The sequence below is a fragment of the Acipenser ruthenus genome, chromosome 3 (assembly GCF_902713425.1).
Source record: "Acipenser ruthenus chromosome 3, fAciRut3.2 maternal haplotype, whole genome shotgun sequence".
Taxonomy (NCBI): domain Eukaryota; kingdom Metazoa; phylum Chordata; class Actinopteri; order Acipenseriformes; family Acipenseridae; genus Acipenser; species Acipenser ruthenus.
The window spans coordinates 18,532,789-18,554,680 of NC_081191.1; the positions used below are offsets into that span (position 1 = coordinate 18,532,789).

General features: G+C 35.1%; 1 protein-coding gene across 1 annotated transcript in view; it reads right to left on the bottom strand.

Moving 5' to 3' along the window:
• The window catches only part of LOC117394235 (angiopoietin-1-like), an 89,013-nt gene extending 67,466 nt beyond the window's left edge, over positions 1 to 21,547 (bottom strand). Inside the window, exon 1 of the mRNA XM_033992327.3 lies at positions 20,815 to 21,547. Within this exon, the coding sequence (XP_033848218.1) occupies positions 20,815 to 21,123 (309 nt within the window). The 5' untranslated portion in view covers positions 21,124 to 21,547. The remainder of the gene's footprint in view (positions 1 to 20,814) is intronic.
• Between the last annotated feature and the right edge of the window lie 345 nt (positions 21,548 to 21,892).

Genomic DNA, 21,892 nt, shown 5'->3' on the forward strand with positions numbered 1-21,892 from the left:
GTTCCAAAGCAAAATTATTTTTCGTAAATCTATGTCTAGGCCCTGGCGTCACAAAAACTAGCCACCTGTTTCAATGGGCAAACCAAATAAAAAAAGTTTGACCAAGACCGCAAGTATCTTTGGTGTAACCACTGAAATTTAAGCAGAAAAAAACTTTTAGTTTTAAGGATAAACAGAAAACTTTGAGGTTATTCCAAACATATTTAATGTGTGATTAACTCAAATAATCAACTCATAGTTTTGTCTGCACATTGATTATTTTAGTATTACGCATCACCACATATTCTCTATTTCTCTTTTCATTTTACCATATGGCTTGTCTAGCAGCAGGTCTAAACCCTAATAGCAGATGTTCATCATTTAGCACTTCCTCAGTGTGGAGTGCGTTTCCATGAACACATGAAATTCCCTTTATCCACCTTCTTAGTGTGTTGACACTTCCATTGGATACTTTTTTGTGGTGTTGTCTGTGCAAACCATTCCAAGGAATAGCTTTCCAATACATATGGTGTTATGTCAACGAACAGCTGGTGTTCCAATTAATAACTGGGTTGTCAGTTGTTCATAAAATAAACCCCAAAACATTACGAATACCACACTGGCTGAAAAATATTTGTTATAATGAATTCTGATTGTGCATTCTTCTGGTTGTGTGGATACGGCATAAGAAATTGGATCATATTTGTTTATTAATAAGGCCCTTGTGTACTCATTCACAAGACAATAACTGTAACCATCAATTTGACCTAAGCACCGAGGTCAATAAATATGTCCTTTTGTTTGAAATTAGTATTTAATAAATCTGGTATTTAACAAAATAAATGAGGAGAAGATAATTGAAGATCATTCGTGCAGACAGTGTTTTTATAAATGTTTCTGTGGCAGGGTGAAAACCCTTCATGTAAATAGTGTGCGGGAATGTAAGGTTGGCAGGATGGGGTTAAATCACAGGTGTGGCCATTCCCCAATTAGGTAATTGATGCTAATTGGGAGTGGCCACGTGTATTTCAGGGAGGTTAAATCCTTTGTCTGGGAGAGGGAGTCGGTGAGTGTTTGTACTAATAGTGAAGGCCAATGCCCAGCCTATTGTGCATATTATTGTTTTGTTTAACCTGCCTGTTTGTTTGTTCTGGTATTGTGTTTGTTTTTGTTTAATAAAAGTGCGCATCAACACTTAAAACTACAGTTCTCTGTTTCTGAGTCTCTCCTGTCAGTAACCAGCCTTGGCAGTGACGCTATCCTTTCACATTTGGTGTCAGCGTGGGATAGTGCTCCCTAGAGATTTAGAGCAGGACTGCAGTGGAAAAAAAAAACACACACAAAACAAACAAACAGCACAGTGCCCAAATAAAAGGTTAAACAAAACAATACTATGCACAATACACTGCGCATCCACCTACTCCCTCTCCCAGAGGAAGGATTTCTCCTCCCTTAAATACATGTGGCCACTCCCCAATTAGCACCAATTACGTACTTGAGGAATGGCGACACCTGTGATTGTTGCAGGGACAGATTTAACCCCATCCCTGCCAACCTTACATTCTCACACACTATATACATTATGGGCTTTCACCCTGTTAGTTTCATATTGATTTGTCCATATCAAAGTATTAATAGGTGTGGTCTAGTTCTGAAGGATACATATTCCAGTATATCTTACCTGTTTAATATGATAGTATGTGTGTTCTTTATAACCTACCTTATATTGTTGTTTCTGCTTAGTTTATTATTTGCCATGCTTCTTAAAAGACTTCTCAAGGTTGATTGTGAGGATGGGGAAGCATATTAGTGTTGCACAGGTTTTGATAGACAAACTTTCAAAGCACAGAGCAGTGCTAATATGCTTTCCTGCACAATGAGCCTTGAGTCATGTTTGCTGGAATAGCTTATTATTAATTATTAATTATTTGTTTATTTAGCAGACGCCTTTATCCAAGGCGACTTACAGAGACTATGGTGTGTGAACTATGCATCAGCTGCAGAGTCACTTACAATTACGTCTCACCCGAAAGACGAAGCATAAGGAGGTTAAGTGACTTGCTCAGGGTCATACAATGAGTCAGTGGCAGAGGTGGGATTTGAACCGGGGACCTCCTGGTTCCAAGCCCTTTTCTTTAACCACTGGACCACACAGCATGGCAAATAATATAATGAAGAAACAACAATAGAAACCATAAAACCATAAAGAACACATGCCAGTATATTTTATAGGTAAGAAATTAAATATTATGAAAGTGTAGATTATATTTACTATCTAAGTATTACTCTAAAGCTTCAGTTCCCAGTCATAGTTCCCAGTGATTCGCCATGCTTTCATTTCACTTTCACAATAATGGAATTACTAAATCTTTAATATGCCTTTTACTATAATGTACTGCAGTCAACGTTTAGAAGGGTGGTTCTATGAAAATGATCTATGACAATAATCAGAATCAGACAGACTGTTTACTCATTAAACATGCTCAATTGGAAGTCAAATATGTAAAGAGTGGAGGATGATTGCACCTACTGTACATTCAAGTGGTTAGGAGGGTTGTGTTTCCTTACAGGATTAGTCATGTATAATCTAAGGTTAGGATTATGGCATTCCCTGATTTCTCTTTGGAACTAAAAGGATCACATTTCATATACTTAAGTAACACAGCCAGCTAGCTTGTATAATATGTAATAACTAAGTGTAAGCTGTAATTGCTAAGTCATTATATTTAATTGTAGCCTTGGTAACATTTAAGAGGGCTCCATCACACCAAATCAGCTGTCGCCTCTATAAACTTGTCTGCATTTGTAATGAATTGGCATCTCAGCCCATTGAATTAAATGGTAAGACAAGGGCTGGCCATGACTCTCAAACCACAGGACTCAAAGATGAACATCTTCTCATTAAACTAAAGAGAAAGCCCTGTACTATTATTAATTTATTATTAACTTATCAGCCTCTAGAAGGATATCACCTTCCTTGCTCCGCCAACTTTCCCTCTGCCACCTCTTCAACGGGGTTCCGCTTGGGGGCAATCTATGGGGTCACCTCCTCACCTCCTGGGCCAAATATTTAACTCCCAGACCCAATGCAGTCCAGCCTAATGGAATATCATTAAAACTGCTTTGAAAGATGTTTTTCTCCATTATGAAATTACACACAGTAGCAAATTTATTTTACTGAAGACTTTTTTTTAAGATTAACATGCTGTATACAGAATACGAAACTTATTTTTAACCTTCAGAGGTAAACCACACAAATGGAAATGTAGCTAATTAGCATTTATAAGGAACAACACTGCTTAATGTTACGCAGCTGTGTAAACAACTAACACGTTTACTGACTCCTAATTTATTTCCTAAATAATTGTATAACATAATATTCAATTTGTTATGCTTTTACAGTGAAGTGAACAAAACACTTTTTATTGTAAAGTACTTATCTTGCCAAGTCTGGATACATTGCTGAACTGTAATCCATTATTCTATTAACTTAATCACATTTATAACCACTTGCACTTGTAGAGAAGAGTCTGAAGATGGATTATTAAAACAAAAGCTATGACAAGGCAATAAATAAAATTAATGGGGCATATATATTACAATATCATTTTTTAGGCACATAAGTAACAAGACAGCTGTTTCGCCTGGTGGAAACTTCTGAAGGTATCATAATCAGTGCTATGAATTAATATAAAGTAGAATATTGAAAGATAAATTAGTCTAGCACTTGAAGCTGCAGTATCCCATAATACAGTTATATTACAATATAATTGGTGCCTGTTAACTACAGATACAGATGTGCACTGTTTGGTACTATTTATCATAAGTAGTTTTACTGTAGCTATAAGAATGTAAGCATCCTCAATTCTTCTGATTGCCTGATTACCAATATGCCACTCGGTGAGCTAAAAACGGTAGGCTTCTAAGGTTGCTCATGCTGATAAGAGTTACATTGATTTAAAGCCTTGGCTATTATAACAGGATTCAAATTGTTTTAAAATACAGGTAAATATTCTTCTTGCTTCTGTCAACTTGTTACAAAAGTAATAGACACAAGTAAAGCAACTGGCCCTTTGAGAAACATCACTTTTTGTTTCCAATTGGATGGTATAAATGCAAATAATAATAATAATAATAAAACTAAATATCTGAACTCAGCAAGGTGAAATATTAATACACCAAAAAACACAAGAATGAAAAAATATATGCTTGGAACATAGTCCATCTACTACATCAGTTAGGCTTTAAATGAGGAAAATACAAGTATAAAATATTGTATATCTGAGAGAACAGGAAGTACATTTTTTGGTTAAGTAGCATGGTTTTTGGGAAACACTGCACTCTGCAAAATCTTTGGAGAATTGAAACTAATATTAAAGGGTAATTACTAACAGATTACTAATAAAAATATTACAGGTCTGCTATTCATAACTGAAAATATTAGACTTTTAAAAGGTATGAAATGGCCCACTTAGACGCACACTACAATATTAAGAAATGCAAATGAAACAGCTATTACTAAAATCTGGTATGTACAAGACCACAGAAATAAAGTGGAAAGCTTCCACAAGCATTTCTTCAAATAGGGTTTTTTTTTTTCTTTCCGGGTATGGACTGGGCACAGTAGGGGGTCACCTTCTCAGTATTCTTTAAGTTAACACAGTCAACTGAGGCTACAACAACTTCAAAAAGTGTGGGAAGTATGCAGTAACCTGGAAACTTGCTTCCTCAGTGATGTTTGGATCTTACCCCAAAAAGAAAATGACTACTTAAATCTGAAGAGTTTGTTTAATTTCGTTTGATGCTAAAAACTGTAAACCGTAGACCACCTCATTACATCTACATTTTATTATCATTAAAATTAACATTTCTGGTCTGGTTTTTTTTGCAACAGTTTTCCAGTGTTTTGAAACGTCATTGTTTTTTAACCATGCGCCATGAATATTTCAAACTGAAGCTTGACTGAGAAATGTTTAGTGTTTGGAGAGTAGCTAACAACCACCAAAGCGAGGAAGATGTTTCGATAAAATCAATGTATATCAAGTTAGAGCGCGTAAAACATTTAGTCTCTTCATCCCTTGGCACAAAACAAATCTTGCAGTCGCTATGTTGTGCTGTAATAACGCATTTGTGTTATCACCTGAGAAATGAAAGAAAACTAGATGCCTTTGGTTGCAAGTACAATATAGCCTTGATCTCCCTACTTTGCGGGGCACTTAACAAAGTCTTGCTGGTGGCCCTAAGCAATTTGACATTTTCATCTCTAATTAACTGATTCTTTTCAGTACAAGCTTCAATGGCCCTGGCAGCAATAATGGTTGTCAATAATCAAACTTTGCAGTGAGTGAGGGATCCAAAGGATCTGCTTTCTACTAAAATGTACACTCAGTAGCTACAGTTAAATTATTAGCATTCTACTGCTTTTTTTAAACAGCATTGTGAGACTGAACGGTAAAGAAGGCCAGTTCCTAATGGCACAGAAATGGTTGCTGTGGTAGGTCCCAACATGTTGAACTTCCCTGTGATGTTCTATGTTACGGTGACAGAGAAGTTCATGGAACTAGGCAAGGGGGTTGTCATTGTTTTCAATATCCCAATGCAGCTGCTCATAAAGCGATATTATTTTAGATGTAGGTTGTCAGAAACATTTCAATTCTAAAGTTATATTACAATGCACTGTTCTGTCATTTCTGCCATTAAAACTGATGCTACAGAGAGCGGTAACAGGTGTTGGCAAAACCTTCTACTGTATTATCTTCAGAGGAAAAGTTGCATTATAGTCAATGTTTGAATTCAAAGAACCGTCACTCATTTTGTGAAACTAAAAGAATACCAGATGTATGCCGTTTATTTTCAAAATAAGTTTCCCAAATTCCTTCATTCTTTAAAATTTGACATTTGTAAATTATATTATGTAGCTGTGGAGAGTCTGTGATTTATTGTATAATTACACAAGACAAACCAGGTCTACTGATAGAGATTTTGAGTTTGTTGCATTATTAGTATTCCATTACATAAAACAAAAGAAAATGCTTAGCTTTTACAAGTAGTAATATCTGAAATATATTATAAATCAATGTTTTCAGTGCAATTGACCCTTATAATCTACATCAATATAATGTACAGCTGGAGCAAGACATACTGAATGTGATTAATATTAAGATTAGTATGAACGCATTCACAAGTTAAAATATTTGAGGAGGAAACATATTTTCTTAACAGGTTTCTAAGGGTTCTTTGATAAGATTTTTCTTTAGGTCCTCCATATAGAGGGAGTATGCAAACATTGCTTATTTCTTACAGTATATACATGTAGATTGCAACTCTTGTTCATACTTTTCTGTACACAATTGTGAATGATCAAATACACTGTAGCTCTCACAACAGAACAGAAACTACTATACACATATTACAAGTGCAAGACCCAGTGGTACCAAAGTCATAGGCTCTAAATCTGTTTTTGATCATTTAAATAAAGGTGTTTGCTTCACATTATAAAAATTGTTTATATTTTCTTGTATAATTCAGCTGGTCCTAGCCTCTCTCAGAAAAGAGTAATTCGTGTGTTATTCTGTAAATCTGTAAAACTATCCTTACATTCAAAAACACAAGCCTGACCCACTTTATATTTATATTTATTTATTTAGGACCACAATAACCCCACTCTCACACATGTATTTTATTAGGAAATACATACAGGTTCAATAACATACATCACTTCACTCACTAAACACTTTCACGAAAGGACAACATAACACATGGCTTTAGGAAAATGTAAATATAATAATAATATCAAGTTGCAATTTCATGACAGTCAAACAAGGGAAATACATCTGCTGTTATGGTCTTGTTCAGGACATGAAAGAAGTGCAAATGTGCTTGTAATTATGACTTAGAACAGTAGTGTTTATTTAAAGTTGTCTCTTTTCCTGGTTAGGCTTTTCCTTGGTTACTTAGCTAGGCGGTTAAAAATACCACACATTTAAACGTTGACAAGATTCTGAAGAGATAAAATGTGGCATATATCAGGAAGAGTGTTTAATACACTAAAGGCATGTAGTTCCCATATTTGTAGGTTGTGTTTATGAAAATCGCTCAAGAATAGTACCACTCTATCTCAATGCCTGTAACATTTTATAGGTATGTGCCTTATCAGAGACTGCTGGCAAAGGCGTCACAGATACATACTGCATGCCACGCAAGCCTGCTTTTAATTTAACAAAGTGCCATGAGACTAATGACAACCTTATCTTCATATTTTTCCATTAAAGTGATTGTATCTAATTCCATTAATCTTACCTGTTGTATAGTGGGATTCATTATATATCATTATATAGTTTTATGCAGTTTTAGGGATTGTGACATGGAGGGCCCTATGATGAGGTGCCGTTGGGGACATAATTCAGCCACTGATATTCACAAACACTATATGGAAATGCACCTCATACCCTGTCGCTGGTACTGGCACAAATGTGCTGAGCTGAGCTGAGCTGAGCTGAGCTGAGCTGAGCTGAGCTGAGCTGATTGATTGGGTGGGTGGGGCATGCCCAGGGAGGCAGCACGCAGCTCACAAAGCATCTGCTCGAGGCAACTGCACCGCCATGCTACACAGAGGGGCTCTTTGTTGACATCGAGGAGAAGAGCGTCCGTTCGGCAAGATAACTACTACAGAACCCTTCAACTGCAAGACGGTGTCTGTGAAGGCTCTGCTCAGTCAGGACCGTCACGACGACCCGCTCGCTGGGAGGCCGGGACTTCAGGAGCAACAGCAGTAGGTTAGTTTGTGGGATGTTGTTCCCAAACAGTATAGAGAGGGTTTACATAGGTAGTGTGTAGGTTCCTGGAGGCTAGCGCTCGCCTTGTGTGTCAAACTTTTATTTTTAGCTTTGTTTTGTTTTGTTTTCTTTATTAAATCTGACACTAGGGCCACCATTGCTGTTACCGTAGTGGCAGCACGTGTGTGTTAAATAAATCTGCATGCCGATGCGCCGTTTCAACTCCCAATGCTCTGTGTCGGACTCATTATTATTCAGGGTGGACCCACACACGTAACAAATCCCCCTGTTACAGGGATCAAGCTTTTTTATTATTATGATTTAAACATGATACTTGGTACTATATAAGATTAAGGAAATCTGCATTTTCATCAATGCTTTAAAATAGTGTTGCACATTTCCCCCCACCCCTTTAACGACTTCTTTCCTGTCATTATTTGACTAGGCAGCAGTGTGGAGTAGTGGTTAGGGCTCTGGACTCTTGACCGGAGGGTCATGGGTTCAATCCCCGGTCGGGGACACTGCTGTTGTACCCTTGAGCAAGGTACTTTACCTAGATTGCTCCAGTAAAAAACCCAACTATATAAATGGGTAATTGTATGTAAAAATAATGTGTTATCTTGTAACAATTGTAAGTCGCCCTGGATAAGGGTGTCTGCTAAGAAATAAATAATAATAATAATAATAGCTGCTTCTCCTACTGACTGACATGCTTTCAGCTTGTAACATGTTTTGACCCAGAAAACACTGCTGAAGTGAAAAGGCCTAGAAGAGTAACAGATTTCCTTGGAGTAAGAAATATAAACAGATCTTTCTTGAACTTAATTTAGTAAAATACGGTATCAGTGTTTCTTTCTGAATTGTACACCAGTGATCTATGTAGCTAATGGCAATGCTTTATTATTTTATTACCTACAGTCCCTTTAACATCCAAATATAACCTTTGCAATTACATAAAAAAATGCAAATACAACATAGCACAATTAAAACAGCAGTTATCACCACAATAGTACCAGTGCTAGCAATCTGAGTTGTCTCTTTTGTCCTGGGTTTGAACTGACAGAAAACAGAATGCAAATTGTAAATAAAGAATGGATGTTCTCAGCCAAATCTACCCAATCCCCATCTGAAAATGCATGCCTGAAAAGTAGCTGCATGCCAAATTGATTAAAGGACAGAATACAAAAAATCTGCAAACGGACTGGCCAGAATTACTTTCTGTCATCTGGGAATTAAATGTTGACTTCTATTAATCATGATTTACAACTATAGTCTAAAAATAGTCTCAGATAATGATGTATCTACTTATTTATTTCACACAATTAAAACAAGGATATTAATCATGGCGGCAACACACTCCATTTGCTGAAAAGTAATATGTCATACAAAATACCTTTCATACAAGAGTTCTAATAATCAATGGACTTTAGTTAAAAAAATAATGATGTAGTGCCACATACAGTGCATACAAATAAATAAATAAATACATGCTCATGCTTGATCTCAAACAATAATTTATACACTAAACATACAGGTCACTGATCTGTGAGGAGGAATGTTCTGGTTTGCACATACAAAAAACAAATAACTACTGAGGGTGTACATAGTATTTATTATTATTTATTTCTTAGCAGAGGCCCTTATCCAGGGCGACTTACAATTGTTACAAGATATCACTTTTTTTTTTTTTTTTTTTTACATACAATTACATTATTTTTTTACATATTATTTTTACATACAATTACCCATTTATACAGTTGGTTGTTTTTTTTTACTGGAGCAATCTAGGTAAAGTACCTTGCTCAAGGGTACAGCAGCAGTGTCTGCCACCTGGGATTGAACCCAATCAGCTGTTCTCTGATTGCTCAATTCCCTAGTTGTCGCATGAAGAAATCGAAGGATTCTGCGTTGCTCCAGAGCCGCCCCTTCGTCACCTGTCACGTGAAAGACACTTATCAAAAGTATAGTTTCTATTCATTTTGTCTCAATCCGTCTGGTGTGTTGAGACAATGTATACTACGCTAGATATACCCACGCTTCTGGTATGTAGTACGCAGTGTTCCTGTACTTCATCCTTGCATTTCTTTGGGATTTGTATTTCTTTTTAAATGGTACAGTACAGAAGCAAATAAACACAGAAACAGATTTTTTTTTTTAATTCCAAGGCATTAAATGGAATATACTTAACAAAAGGCCTGCATGTACATACTTTATATTTATAAAGAAACAATAATATTGTATTCCTTATTGATCGCCTTGTTATAGAAACATAAAGCATCCTGACTCTCTCCAAACACAGAATATTGTTTGCGTAATATACAGTAGATTTACCTTCCAAAGATGTGGTTGACCGAGAGGTAAACAGGTAGATTAGGTTGAGGGGAACTAAGACGGCACAGTGAAATTCAGAATTCAAAATCAAGTATCCAGTTTATTATGTACCATTCATAAACACACATTGCAAGTGAGTGGTTTTTTAATTGAAAACCTGGACATGTGTTTCTGGCAGTTCCCAGACAGGCTACAATTAACTGTTCCGGCATCTCTAGCTACCACATGCAGTATATTCACATTTGACCATTGAGACACCGGGAACCAAATAATTACCAGAAGCTTGATCACATGCAAACTCAAGCTGTGCAGCTTAACTGCTATGCGTGTTCAGTACGCATTACATTTAATTTAACGGCCAGGACCCTTTTTTTTTTTTGCTAACAGTTATAGGTAAGTTTTATAGCTTATGATTTATTTTCTTAGCTGCTATATGATTTATTTTCTTAGCTGTGTTTGTAAAAGGATATATAAAGAAATCTCTGCTGCTAATTATTTAACAAAATATTTCTGTCAATATCTGTGCAGATTTAGCAGCTAAGATTTACATCAGTGTCACAATGTCAAAGCCATCAACAGTTGCAAAGGCTCTTAACATCTAACTGTGGGCTTCAAGAAATATTTGCTTTCAAATGGGTCACTTCTCTCCATGGTATGTGGAAAAGGAGACTTTGCCTTGACCTTGGAATGAAGACGGTACTTTACTTAACAGTCTGTAAGACTGTGTAATGCTGTGTAACCAATATAACGTAAACATCATTAGTTCTGAAGCATTTATAGGCTTGGTAATCACCTAGACCTTATTGTTCAGTATTTGAGAGGACATATACATTATACAAAGGATTTATTAAAAAGAAAAAGCACACAAAAATGTAATATGTAAAACATGCTGAAAATACAAGGATCGGTTTAAATGTAGTTATGGTACAGTTGTTATGGTCTATATAAACGATGTCAGACTGCTTACCAGTTCCTTAGCCCTGGACAGTACATCTCAACACACAATTGGACCAACACGTTTAGTTCAAGGAATGATTGGGTCTCGAAAAAAAAACAAAAAAAAAACACAACACTGTGCCATACAAAACATACACTTAAAAACAGCAGCAGTTCCAAAAAAAAAAAAAAAAAAAACAGAACAGCTTTAACAACTTGGCTTTCAAACAGCCATCACATTCCAAACAATATCTTACCAGACACCATCAATGATTATTCTCAGAGATATCCAGGCATAGGGCCACAGTCCAATCAGGGCATCTTATGAAACTATGAGGTTGAACAAAATCATGTCTGTCCACAAAGCTTGATTTCAGGAGACTCATCAGGCTTTAGTACAGCCCTTTCCCCCAAAATACTTGGATTCAGTACTCACCTACTGCATAGTATTAAAGAATACTGTACTACTGGCAACCCAAAACAGATGTCAGCTTTTTCATTTCAACATCACCACAGCATGTCTTTTGTGTGCTATCTCTCCATAAGTTAGTAACAATTATATTAAATACTCAGTTGCACTTTTATTAGTTTATTTAAAGAATCACAGTTATTTGGCATTACAAGGAAGAGTCTTCCAGGTAATAGCAAGTAAATACCATTTAAATGCGTGCAAAGCTAAATATTAAGGCTGACATAATATCGTTCTCTCAATATTTATATAATTTAACATAAGCAATGCAAGCTTAGATCGTATATTTCATAATTATCCCCAAAAAAAGCATTTTTTTCTGTAGACATAGCAGTTTAAACATTTTTTCGGTTGTAAACATAGCCACTGCTGATAAAGATTGTTTATTTTTCTTGCTTTAGACTTCCAAACAGTATTGTATTTTTTAAGAAGGCAGACTTAGCATGGTTGGCTACTAGGTCTTTTCTACAACTCCTTTGATGAATTACACAAATATATTTGATGTTTTATTGGTTTCAAAGCTTGTTTTCGAATGTGTATTTTGTATGTGTAGCTGTTTTTACATGGTTTGACTGTTATAAAGATTTAAATTCATATTCTACTTGTCCTTTACTCTAAAGTAAGCAATTTAGCAAGACAGCAAACCTAATCTCAAAATGTCAATTCAATTTTCCAACTGACTTCAAGTTTTGTTTTAGAACGTTTTTAACATAATAAAAACTGCATTTAAAAATACTTTTTTTGATTATGATTATTTACCATATACAGGGGTGTGCAATTCATATCGCCCGACGCCAGGGACAACAGGATTTGTGTGAGGAACAACAAGGTTTACCATTATACTTGCCGGTCGTACAAGTACTTTTTTTTGTCACAATGTTCTTTTGCTAGAAAAATGCCCTTAGATTTCTAGGGAGTCTCGCACATACAAATGAAAATAAAATAAAAAATAATGAAAAATGCGCAGCTCTAAACCTCAAAGCAAAAATATATACACAGTACACAAATACACATATCCTTTGAATTCACAAACCCTCAGTCACACACAGTAACAAACGTATTTAAATTAATGCAGCAATACTATTACATTGTCTTTGTCTACAGCAGGAGGCCAATAAAGTTTGACCGCCAGACTTGGAAGAATATTTATCATAATAAAATTACAAAAACCATTAAACTATTTTATATGTAAATTTTTAGTTATTTATTTTTTTAAAAGCTACTTAATCTCAGGTGGTTGGCAGTAGGTTTGTAAAGCTATCTATTGACTTATTTTTAATACAACTTTGTGATGTAAGACCGACAGCGTAACGGCCACTGAAACAGCCACAAACTGAAATAATTTCTCTTTATCCAGTTTCCGTATAGCAAACCAAAATGTATTAAACAAGCGCCATCGTCATTCTTCTGGGTAATGTAGTTTAGAAACCAATCCTTTAACCCTTCTGCTCCGATGAACATTGTACCTGTTTGAGGTCTGACTGACAACATGACTTTCGGCTTGTGTATCAGGACAAATATCCACCGAAAGTATACAGTGTTATACCTTTATAAACAGCTGAGAATCTGACTCTATGACAAAATATGCCCTGTGATTACCTAGCTTGAATATAAAAAATAAGTTTTAAAATGTACTAAAATTAATTTTTCTATAGAAATGTCTCCATAAGTGTAATTTCATGATCTACCACCTAAAAACTGTAGTAAAAAGTATCAGTGGTAGCCACAACTCTCAGGAAGTAGGATCAGAAATAATTTTATGAATACGTCTGGTTTTCATTTTACACCAAATTGTTTGACCGGTGTGTAATGTGATGAACTTCGCCATCAGATAGATCTGTCAACTCATCAACATCTTCTGTAAAAAAAAGATATTATTTATTTTTCGGGTCAGTAAGCATTCTTGGTTATGTAAAGCAAGTTAGTATGTTCTCCGGTAATGCTGCGCTTTAAAATCATGGTATATACTGTAATCAAAACCTAAGATACTGAAATGCTGCACCTCATAGTAAAAGACATCTCTATTGGCCTAGTGTGTGAAGTCTGACGTAGTTTGAATCTTTTTAGTTTAATGATTATTTTTGTTTTGTCGTGTGTCATTCACAAAAATGGGCTCAAATATAATTTATCATTTTTTAAGAAACTGTATTGTAAACTATAAAACTAGGGCTGTATAATCTGAAGAACAATAAGGTTTACATGTTCATCGAATAAAGTGTCCCTTTTCACTTTACAAGTATTCTAAATGTTATGCTTCAGGATTGCTTAACAAATGTGTTTTATGTTTATTGTGTCTTTGGCTTCCAAGTCTTGCAAAATAATCTAATTCCAAGTGACCCTGTCATCATATGGAGAGGATCTACTAAACTATTCCAAGCTGTGTGGGAGTGAAACGTGTTAATTTGTAATCAGATATTCGTCATTCGCAGATTCTAACTCCATTTTTCCAGTAATGTTTGTTTTATTGTAGCTTATTTATTAGCTTTTCCTCAATGAACTCTTCTCTATTTGTGTTAAAGCAGTTTTTTTTTTGTTCTTCAAAATGTTTTGATTTGCGTTGAGCAAAGTGTAGGAAGCAGTTGTTGAATAGTGTCATGGATAACTTGGACATCTGCAGATGTGCTCAAAGTAGGGCTAATATGGTTATGCAAATGGATAAACAAATCTGAAGCTGGCTGTTTATCTGGGGAGTTTCAAAAGTGCTGGAACACGATGTGGTAGATGGCAGACAGTGGGATGGTGGTTTAAAGGAGTATAATAGAAAGCAGGAATTCTGTGTTTTTGGTAAAAAAAATATTTGGTGGATTTCAGGGGTTACATGGTTTAAACGGGTTGGGGGTGGGCTTGTTTTGAAACCCGGTAAAACAAGCCGTTATAACCCATTCATTGAACGCCTATTCAAAACATCCTCATGGAAAGCTGGGACAAGAACGCTTTCCTCCATAGTTGCATGACATGGCTAATCCTGTTTCTGTACTGTTATCTCCTACAAATACGTGGCTTAAGGAAAATGGTCTAGGGTTTCTGATAACTTCCAGAGATGGATGTCTTATCTTTTTTGTTTACCTGATGCAAACATATTTTAACAGAAACTAATTATCAACATTTCTGTTACATGAAGATAAAAAAGACACCACAATATATCACTGGCCATTATTAATTTATGGACACATTTAAGTACAAGCATGTATTCTAAAACTAAAAGTCATACACCGGATAAAATAAATAAATACACCTAAAAAAAACATTTAAAAAAGCAGTAGAATTACAAACAAATGAATGTTATACAGAGTGCATATATGGGGTCATTATATGCATCCACACAGGATATTTCATTGATAATGACAGAATACTTCTTTTGTGAGAAAATTGGCCCCAGAAGTGAGGTTAATTAATGTAAAGTTAATTTTCCAGTCATATTGTTTTGGCACACATGCTATTTTTAAAAGTAATCAGGTGTGCTCATTTCTACCAAATATCATATAGACTTTAATAGACAACATGTCTTATCAAAATTGTCTGTGCTATAAAATGTATGTGTTATAATGTTTGTATTACATGTGTTATAATATAATACAAACTGTGTGTTTATTTTTGTATTCCCTGACCCCTATAGGAAATATCAATCTAATTGTGGTAACAAATTATGGTTCAGGCGCTCTTATTACCAGAACTTTCCTTTGGCTAGTATCTCATTCATCATTCGATAAACAACACATCCAATGATCAGCTATAAAGGGCTTTACATCTACCCTCAATCCATTCATCCCCACTGTACATCAGAGTTCGCCTCTTCCTCTCCAGCCTCCACCTGTTTTTGGCTTCGTCTAAGGGGGAGGGCAGCTATCTTGCCCACTGCCCGTGGCGTCCCTACAACCTCTCCACTATCAGCAAACTAAATTATAGGCATGGGTATCTCGAAGGGCGAGGCCAAATGCCAAAGATGTAATGAAAAAATATTTAATGTAGTATTTGTTGTCTAAGCTTTAATAAATATGGTTCTTTCTATCGCATGAGTTTTCCTGACTGAAATAAACTTTTAGGGCTGCTTTGAAGCAAATGCAAGAGAATGACACATTTTCAGAAAGGAATAACACAATTGATAGTATAGAACCAGCAAGATGCTATGCACCAGTTAAACCAATGCTGTGAGTATAGTTTTATAACTATGAAATGTTTTTAGTCTTTCTGAAATATGCATTTGCCTTCAAAATAGGACCCTTTCTGTTTGTGAATTTAAAATGCAGACAGTATTATTTTCCACCAAGTGTGATTTGGATATGCTTATATATTGGAGGCTAATCATTTGAGGTGATGTACAGTACTCAAATGCACATCAGAAACACTGGTCTAATTTGTAACTTAATGCTATGTTGATTTTCTTATTGGAAGTCCTTACTCCCATTTGTTCCTTGAACTGACCATTTAAGAACCCTTTTAGATTTTATGAGGTAACAGGTGAAGCATAGATAAACCCGTAGCTCTGTACAATGCATTTTACTTTTTAAAAAAGGAAGACAGGAAGGAAGATCTTTCTAGTCTATTGAGCATCCTAGTACTGCATAGCCAATTTGTTAGTGTTGGCCCATATCAACAGTGAAAGCAAACTTTTATACAAAGGAAGTTGCCCTTGACATGACTAGCTTCTTCTCTCGTGTGTTCAGGCATGCTGTGTGGCCCTTTGAAAGTAACTTTTTTCATAAACAGAATAATGTCATTTGTCACCTTGCAGTATGATGCAAAGTGCATGTAAAATGAAAATAAAGGTTTACACATAGTTCTATATGCAACATTTCGGGTGTATTTTGATCATATATTGATGACCAACACCAATAATTTAGTCAAACATGGAAAATCAATAGAAAAAGAATTTCAGATTCAAGTTACTTGTCTATTCACATGATTTAAACAGCAACAGGAAAATGCCACAGTTTTCAGTAGAACATCTTTTTGGTTTCTGCTGAATATACACAGGTGTAGCGATCAATTGCATTGTGTTACTTGTTGTGCTGTGTCAAGCATAATAAAACAAATGTAATGTCATGGTAAATATTCCACACTATTCTGTCAGACACGATTTTTCAATGAAAACGTCCCTCCTATAAAAAAGCAGTTTAATTGATTCCACTGCTATGAAGTTGTGCACAAAAGGGATGGCATACAGTATATTAATCTCGAGCCTAGCTAAATATTTCCAGATTAGTGGCAAGCACATCAAACTGCCCTTTTCTCATGCCTGGTGACAAAGCAATCTTTCAGCAAACAGAAGCCACCTTTGACTGCACTGGAATGTTATCAGGGCTTCTTGAGTAGAGTTAATACCTTAAAGTAGCTGCTCGCTGAATTTACTTTGGGCAAGACTATGTTTAATGATGAGGCATTACCTCCTTCAGTAGATATACGTTCAATACAAACAATGTCTTACAATTTTAGGCAGGCCTATATCAATCACATGCAGAAGTATATAACTTAAGGTCAGAAGATTCTGATTCTAGGATTGGGGTTTAAATTGGCTACATACATGAATCACCCAAAATACTGTATATGTTCCTAGTAACCTTAGATACAAGAGAATAAAAATAGTAACCTTAGATACAGGGGAAAAAACAAAAAACTGTGGAATAATAAATGCCATAAGGCAGTAACTCCGACTACTGTAGCAGTCCAGGTTTTTTTTTTTTTTTTCAAGCAGAACCTAAATAGTCATTTTAAATAAAAACAGTTTTCAGGTCCCCAGCCGATGATACTCCAATCATTGGTCAGTTTTCTGGATGATTCACTAGGATAACTGGAGAAACACATTATAATATTTTTTTTATAAAGATTTATTGTCCTGAAAGTGCATATTTTCTTTTTATTTATCACCTAGCAAAAGACATAAAAAAAGCTGTTTGAAAATTGTTAAGATTGATTTTATTTTTCACAGTTTAAAATCGGAGGTTCTTATACAGTCACCTCTGGCAATTGACTATTTATGTACTTGCTTCTCAAGGACATGGAAATTATTCCAGTCATGGCTTTGACCAAATGTAATGAAGCCATCCTAATTCACTGGAACCTCTGACACAAGGGGTCATTGTTTACATAGTTCTCACCATACCTAATTTTGTTTTTATGGACCTTGTAGAAATAACAGTCTGGCAATGACAAAAAAAAGTTCTGCATATTGTACCAGAAACCATGATTTTTTTTTGTCTATTCCACAACTCCAAAAACACTACTTTTGTGAAACTTATGCTTAACACTAATATTGGGCTACCTAAACTTAATTTAGATTGTCCACGATTACTGTTTATCAGGGTCTGTGAAACTACCCCATAGATGTGTAATATGCCATAAACAATATTACTGTATGACACACTCAAACAAAACACTGTATACTGTGCCAGGTGTACCAAATGAACAACTGGAAAGCACAAACCTTCCTCAATGGAAAATTCCAAACAAGAGCTGTCGTGTATGTCAATCCAGCAGCTGTATTTGACGAACTACCTACTGGCATTGTCAAACCTAAAATTGATTCTTCACACTAAAACTGTACTTACCAAACACATTTTTGCCATTTTCAAAACCCCCAAAAAATAGGTTTAGGTACATTTCCATTTGGAAAAAAAAGTAATGAGTCAGGTACCCATAAATCATATGAATTTCATAAAGCTTAAACTTTATATGTATGTTTTGCTAGGAAATGGATGACACAACTTTTTTTTTTTTTTATCATGAAAAGCACAAGCTAAACTAATTCTCCACAGGTAAGCTATTTCTGATTAATTTGCAGTATTGATATTACTAAACTAAGTTTGACAGTTTGCACAACAGGTTTCAGAAGTTAACTAAATCCAAATATTATATCATTATCAACTAATGACCAAGCTACAAGATAGAAAGGTGAGTTTTACAATGCAGTTTTACCAAGGCCTAAACCTAACACGTGTAACTTAACAAGTAGCTATCTTTATTGCATCATTAAAAATAGCATTTTATTTCTGATTACTGGATTAACAGTGTATGTGCAGCCTACTTTTAAGTGCCTGGGGACCTCCATGGGGGAAAACAATTATTGTGGATTTGTAATTCCCAGAGAAATCAAGTGAAACAAACAGGGCATCATTAAAGACACATTTCTTAGCAGTTTGAGCCATGCCAATTTTTATTGTGAGCTGTAATTATAGAAGGGTCAGTGGTGTGTCTACTTAAGCTCAGGTGTGTCCAATTATGCAATCATACCCTCTTAACATGAACTAGTGCATTATTTCCTATTAATGTCCAATGACAATTATTACCATAACACAAGTACTGGTATGGCTCAATGAATCAATAATTGTATTCTTTAATATATGGATAACATTAAAAAGTATTTCATATAAAACATAACTGAGGGGTGTCTGGGGTTTAGTGTGTAGGTCAAATTATATGCTGAACAAATGCATGTCATTATTCACAAGTTTTCGATAATTATTGTTTTACACATGATTTATTTATTTAGCTGGTAAACCTCCACCACTTGTGCCACACCCCTCTTTGTATTATATAGAATGCTTCTTTAAAGGTGTAGGCATTCAGATAAACGTCAAATACTATACCACTGATTTTAAAATAATGTGATGTAAATACAACGTTGTAATTTCCAGTGCTTATAGCAGGAGTAAGGGTTGGTTCACACTTCTGTCACAAGTGAATGCAATACGTCAGGCTCACACAGCTATAAAAGCTGTGCAGCTTCACTCTGACCATGCAGCAAATGTTGACATTTTTCAACATTATCCAACCCAATGCGATTTCAGGTCGCAGACGCATGAGAAAGGCAGTATGCCTTTCCAAAAAAGATGCATGTCACAAGAGTGTGGATGAGGTCATTCTGACCTGTCGGAGTCTCAAGTCTGAACCAGTCTTAGTAAGAACATATAATAGGAGTAGCAGCAATTCCCATATATTTGTTTAAGAACTAACATGTCATTTTATATGGAATTTATATGACAGAAACATCAGTTGATATGCATACAAATACAATATTCATGTTAAAACTAAAACCTAAAGCTTACTTAATTATTTACAATCAAGTGCTCAAAGAGATGTGTGCTATAACTTAACATTATGGTATTTTTAAAAAGGATTTATATTGCTTGGAGCCAACCCAAGTGAAAGATATTTTTATTTTCCTGACTGAATTTAATCTTTAAATCACTTTTTGAAAGATACATCACATTCTTTTTTATCACTACTTAACTACACTTGGTGATGCTCTAACATACTGTGTACATATCTGATGTTGTTTTGCAGATACTGCACAGTTATAAATAAAACCATGAAATGTTTTAAACCAATTATGGGTCATCCTTTTTTAAATGACCGTGGAACACTAGCATGATTTGTGAATGGAAATCGAAATCAACTATTGAAATAAATATATTCTAGGATTCAATTTTGGCAACAGTGGTTTAAAAAACAGGTGGCTAGTTGGAAATTAAGACCTAAAAATGTTTTCACTTTCAGGCTTGACATTGCTTTGTCAAATAAATTGACTGTCATAAATCCTTTGCCAGGGAAGAAAAACACATACAAACAGTTTCTTTTAACCTAAATCTTACTTTACTATATTTAGAAGTTTGTCCTCCTGGTCATCTTTAGAAATTACTTGTTATTATATCTTAAATACTTTTTAAAAAGTAATTTAAAGTATACCACAATAAGTCAGTTTTATCAAGTACAGCTTTCAAAATGTTTCTGTCAGGATCTGCTCTGTTTTGTTAAGGTTAAAGGATACATTTCTAATAAGTGTGACACATTCATGAAATAGGCGTAATTTATACAAGCTAGGGATATCTATTTGATGAGAGCCCAAAAGAATTTACAACCATGCATCATATTTATAGAACCACAGAATAGTATTACTGTATTCAACCATTATATATATATATATATATATATATATATATATATATATATATATATATATTTGGTAAATAAAAAAGGAATGCATATGACAGTATTATATATATATAAAAAACAGAAAGTACAAAGTTGAAAAATATATTGTATTGAAAACCTTTAAATATATTGTATTGAAGACCTTTATACATTATCTTGTTCTGCATGATCAAAAAAAAAAAACAGAAAGAAAATTACAATTTTTACAATTCTTTGAAAAGCTGACAGAACTACCTATGTCCTTTCAAATTAACCCAAATCAGTAAACCTATAAGAAGTGTTTTATCCTTCCACTTCCAGGACACACTGGTCAGTCTTTGTAAAGCAATTTGCCAGTCAGCTAAGATACACAATTATGCATATTTAAACAATTAGCTCTCCAAATACTCTCCTTACCTTTTGAAGCCACTGTGTGTAATTCTCCATGATATGTTCCAGGTGTTGTATTTTCTGTGTAGAAAACTCATGGTCCACCAGTGGAGCATCCCTCTGAAGGGAGTTGGTGTTGTATTTGTCTGTTGTTCCCTCTTTGCAGTTGCCTTCATTTTCAGGCAAGATAAAGGTATAAGAGCATTGTCCTTGCTGGATGCGATTATATCGCCTGCCATTACTATCTGTACCCCGTCGCTGAGCACTGACACCTGCCATCAGAGCCCCCAGGAAGACAGAGAAAAGTAAATGGATACTTAGCATATTCCAGAACATTGTAAAAAAAAATAAGTATTTTTTATGAATGAAAATGTTTTTTTTTTCCTTTCTTCCTTTAATTTCAGGGATAATAAATCCTGGCCAACAACAACAAATTAAAAAAAAAAACTAAACAAAGAAAAAAAAAAAACTAATCTTTTAGTGTCTTTTCATCCTTAATGCATTGAATAAAAAGCCAAATACCAAACATTGAGATTTAAAACTAAATAGAAAATGGTATCAATAGGCTTGCTATTCAATCTAATAATTCCTTGCAAAGCATAAAGCACTTCCCAGCCAGCTGTGTGAATCAGAGCTCCTCTCCAAAATCCCCTCTGTACTGCAGTTCTCTGTGTGTCCTCAGTGAGTTTTATTGGGGCTCTGTGCTTAAACCAAGCTTGTGGCAGACTGCCTTCCCCACACGATGACTTGAGTGGAATGTGTGTAGTGTGCCCCTATGCTAAGGATGTCTGATGAACTGGTGCTGGGGGATCGTCTTACAAGCTGAGTGGTTGCATGACCTCAAGCTTGTATGGTAGTCCGCCCCCTGTGCCATATTGCTGTTAAGAGTCTGAGATTGATCCACCAACACCTAGCATCTATATCAGTCTGTTTCTCTGATCCTATCTTATAACTGTTTCATGTCCAGCATTCAATGTTATAAAAAGGAAATACTGCATGGGAAAATCTATATACAAGCTGCACTGTTTAAAAACTAATGCGTAAAGACTAAACAAGCAAAATCTAAAGGATCTTAAAAAGACAGGTGATATGCAGTCAGGTACAA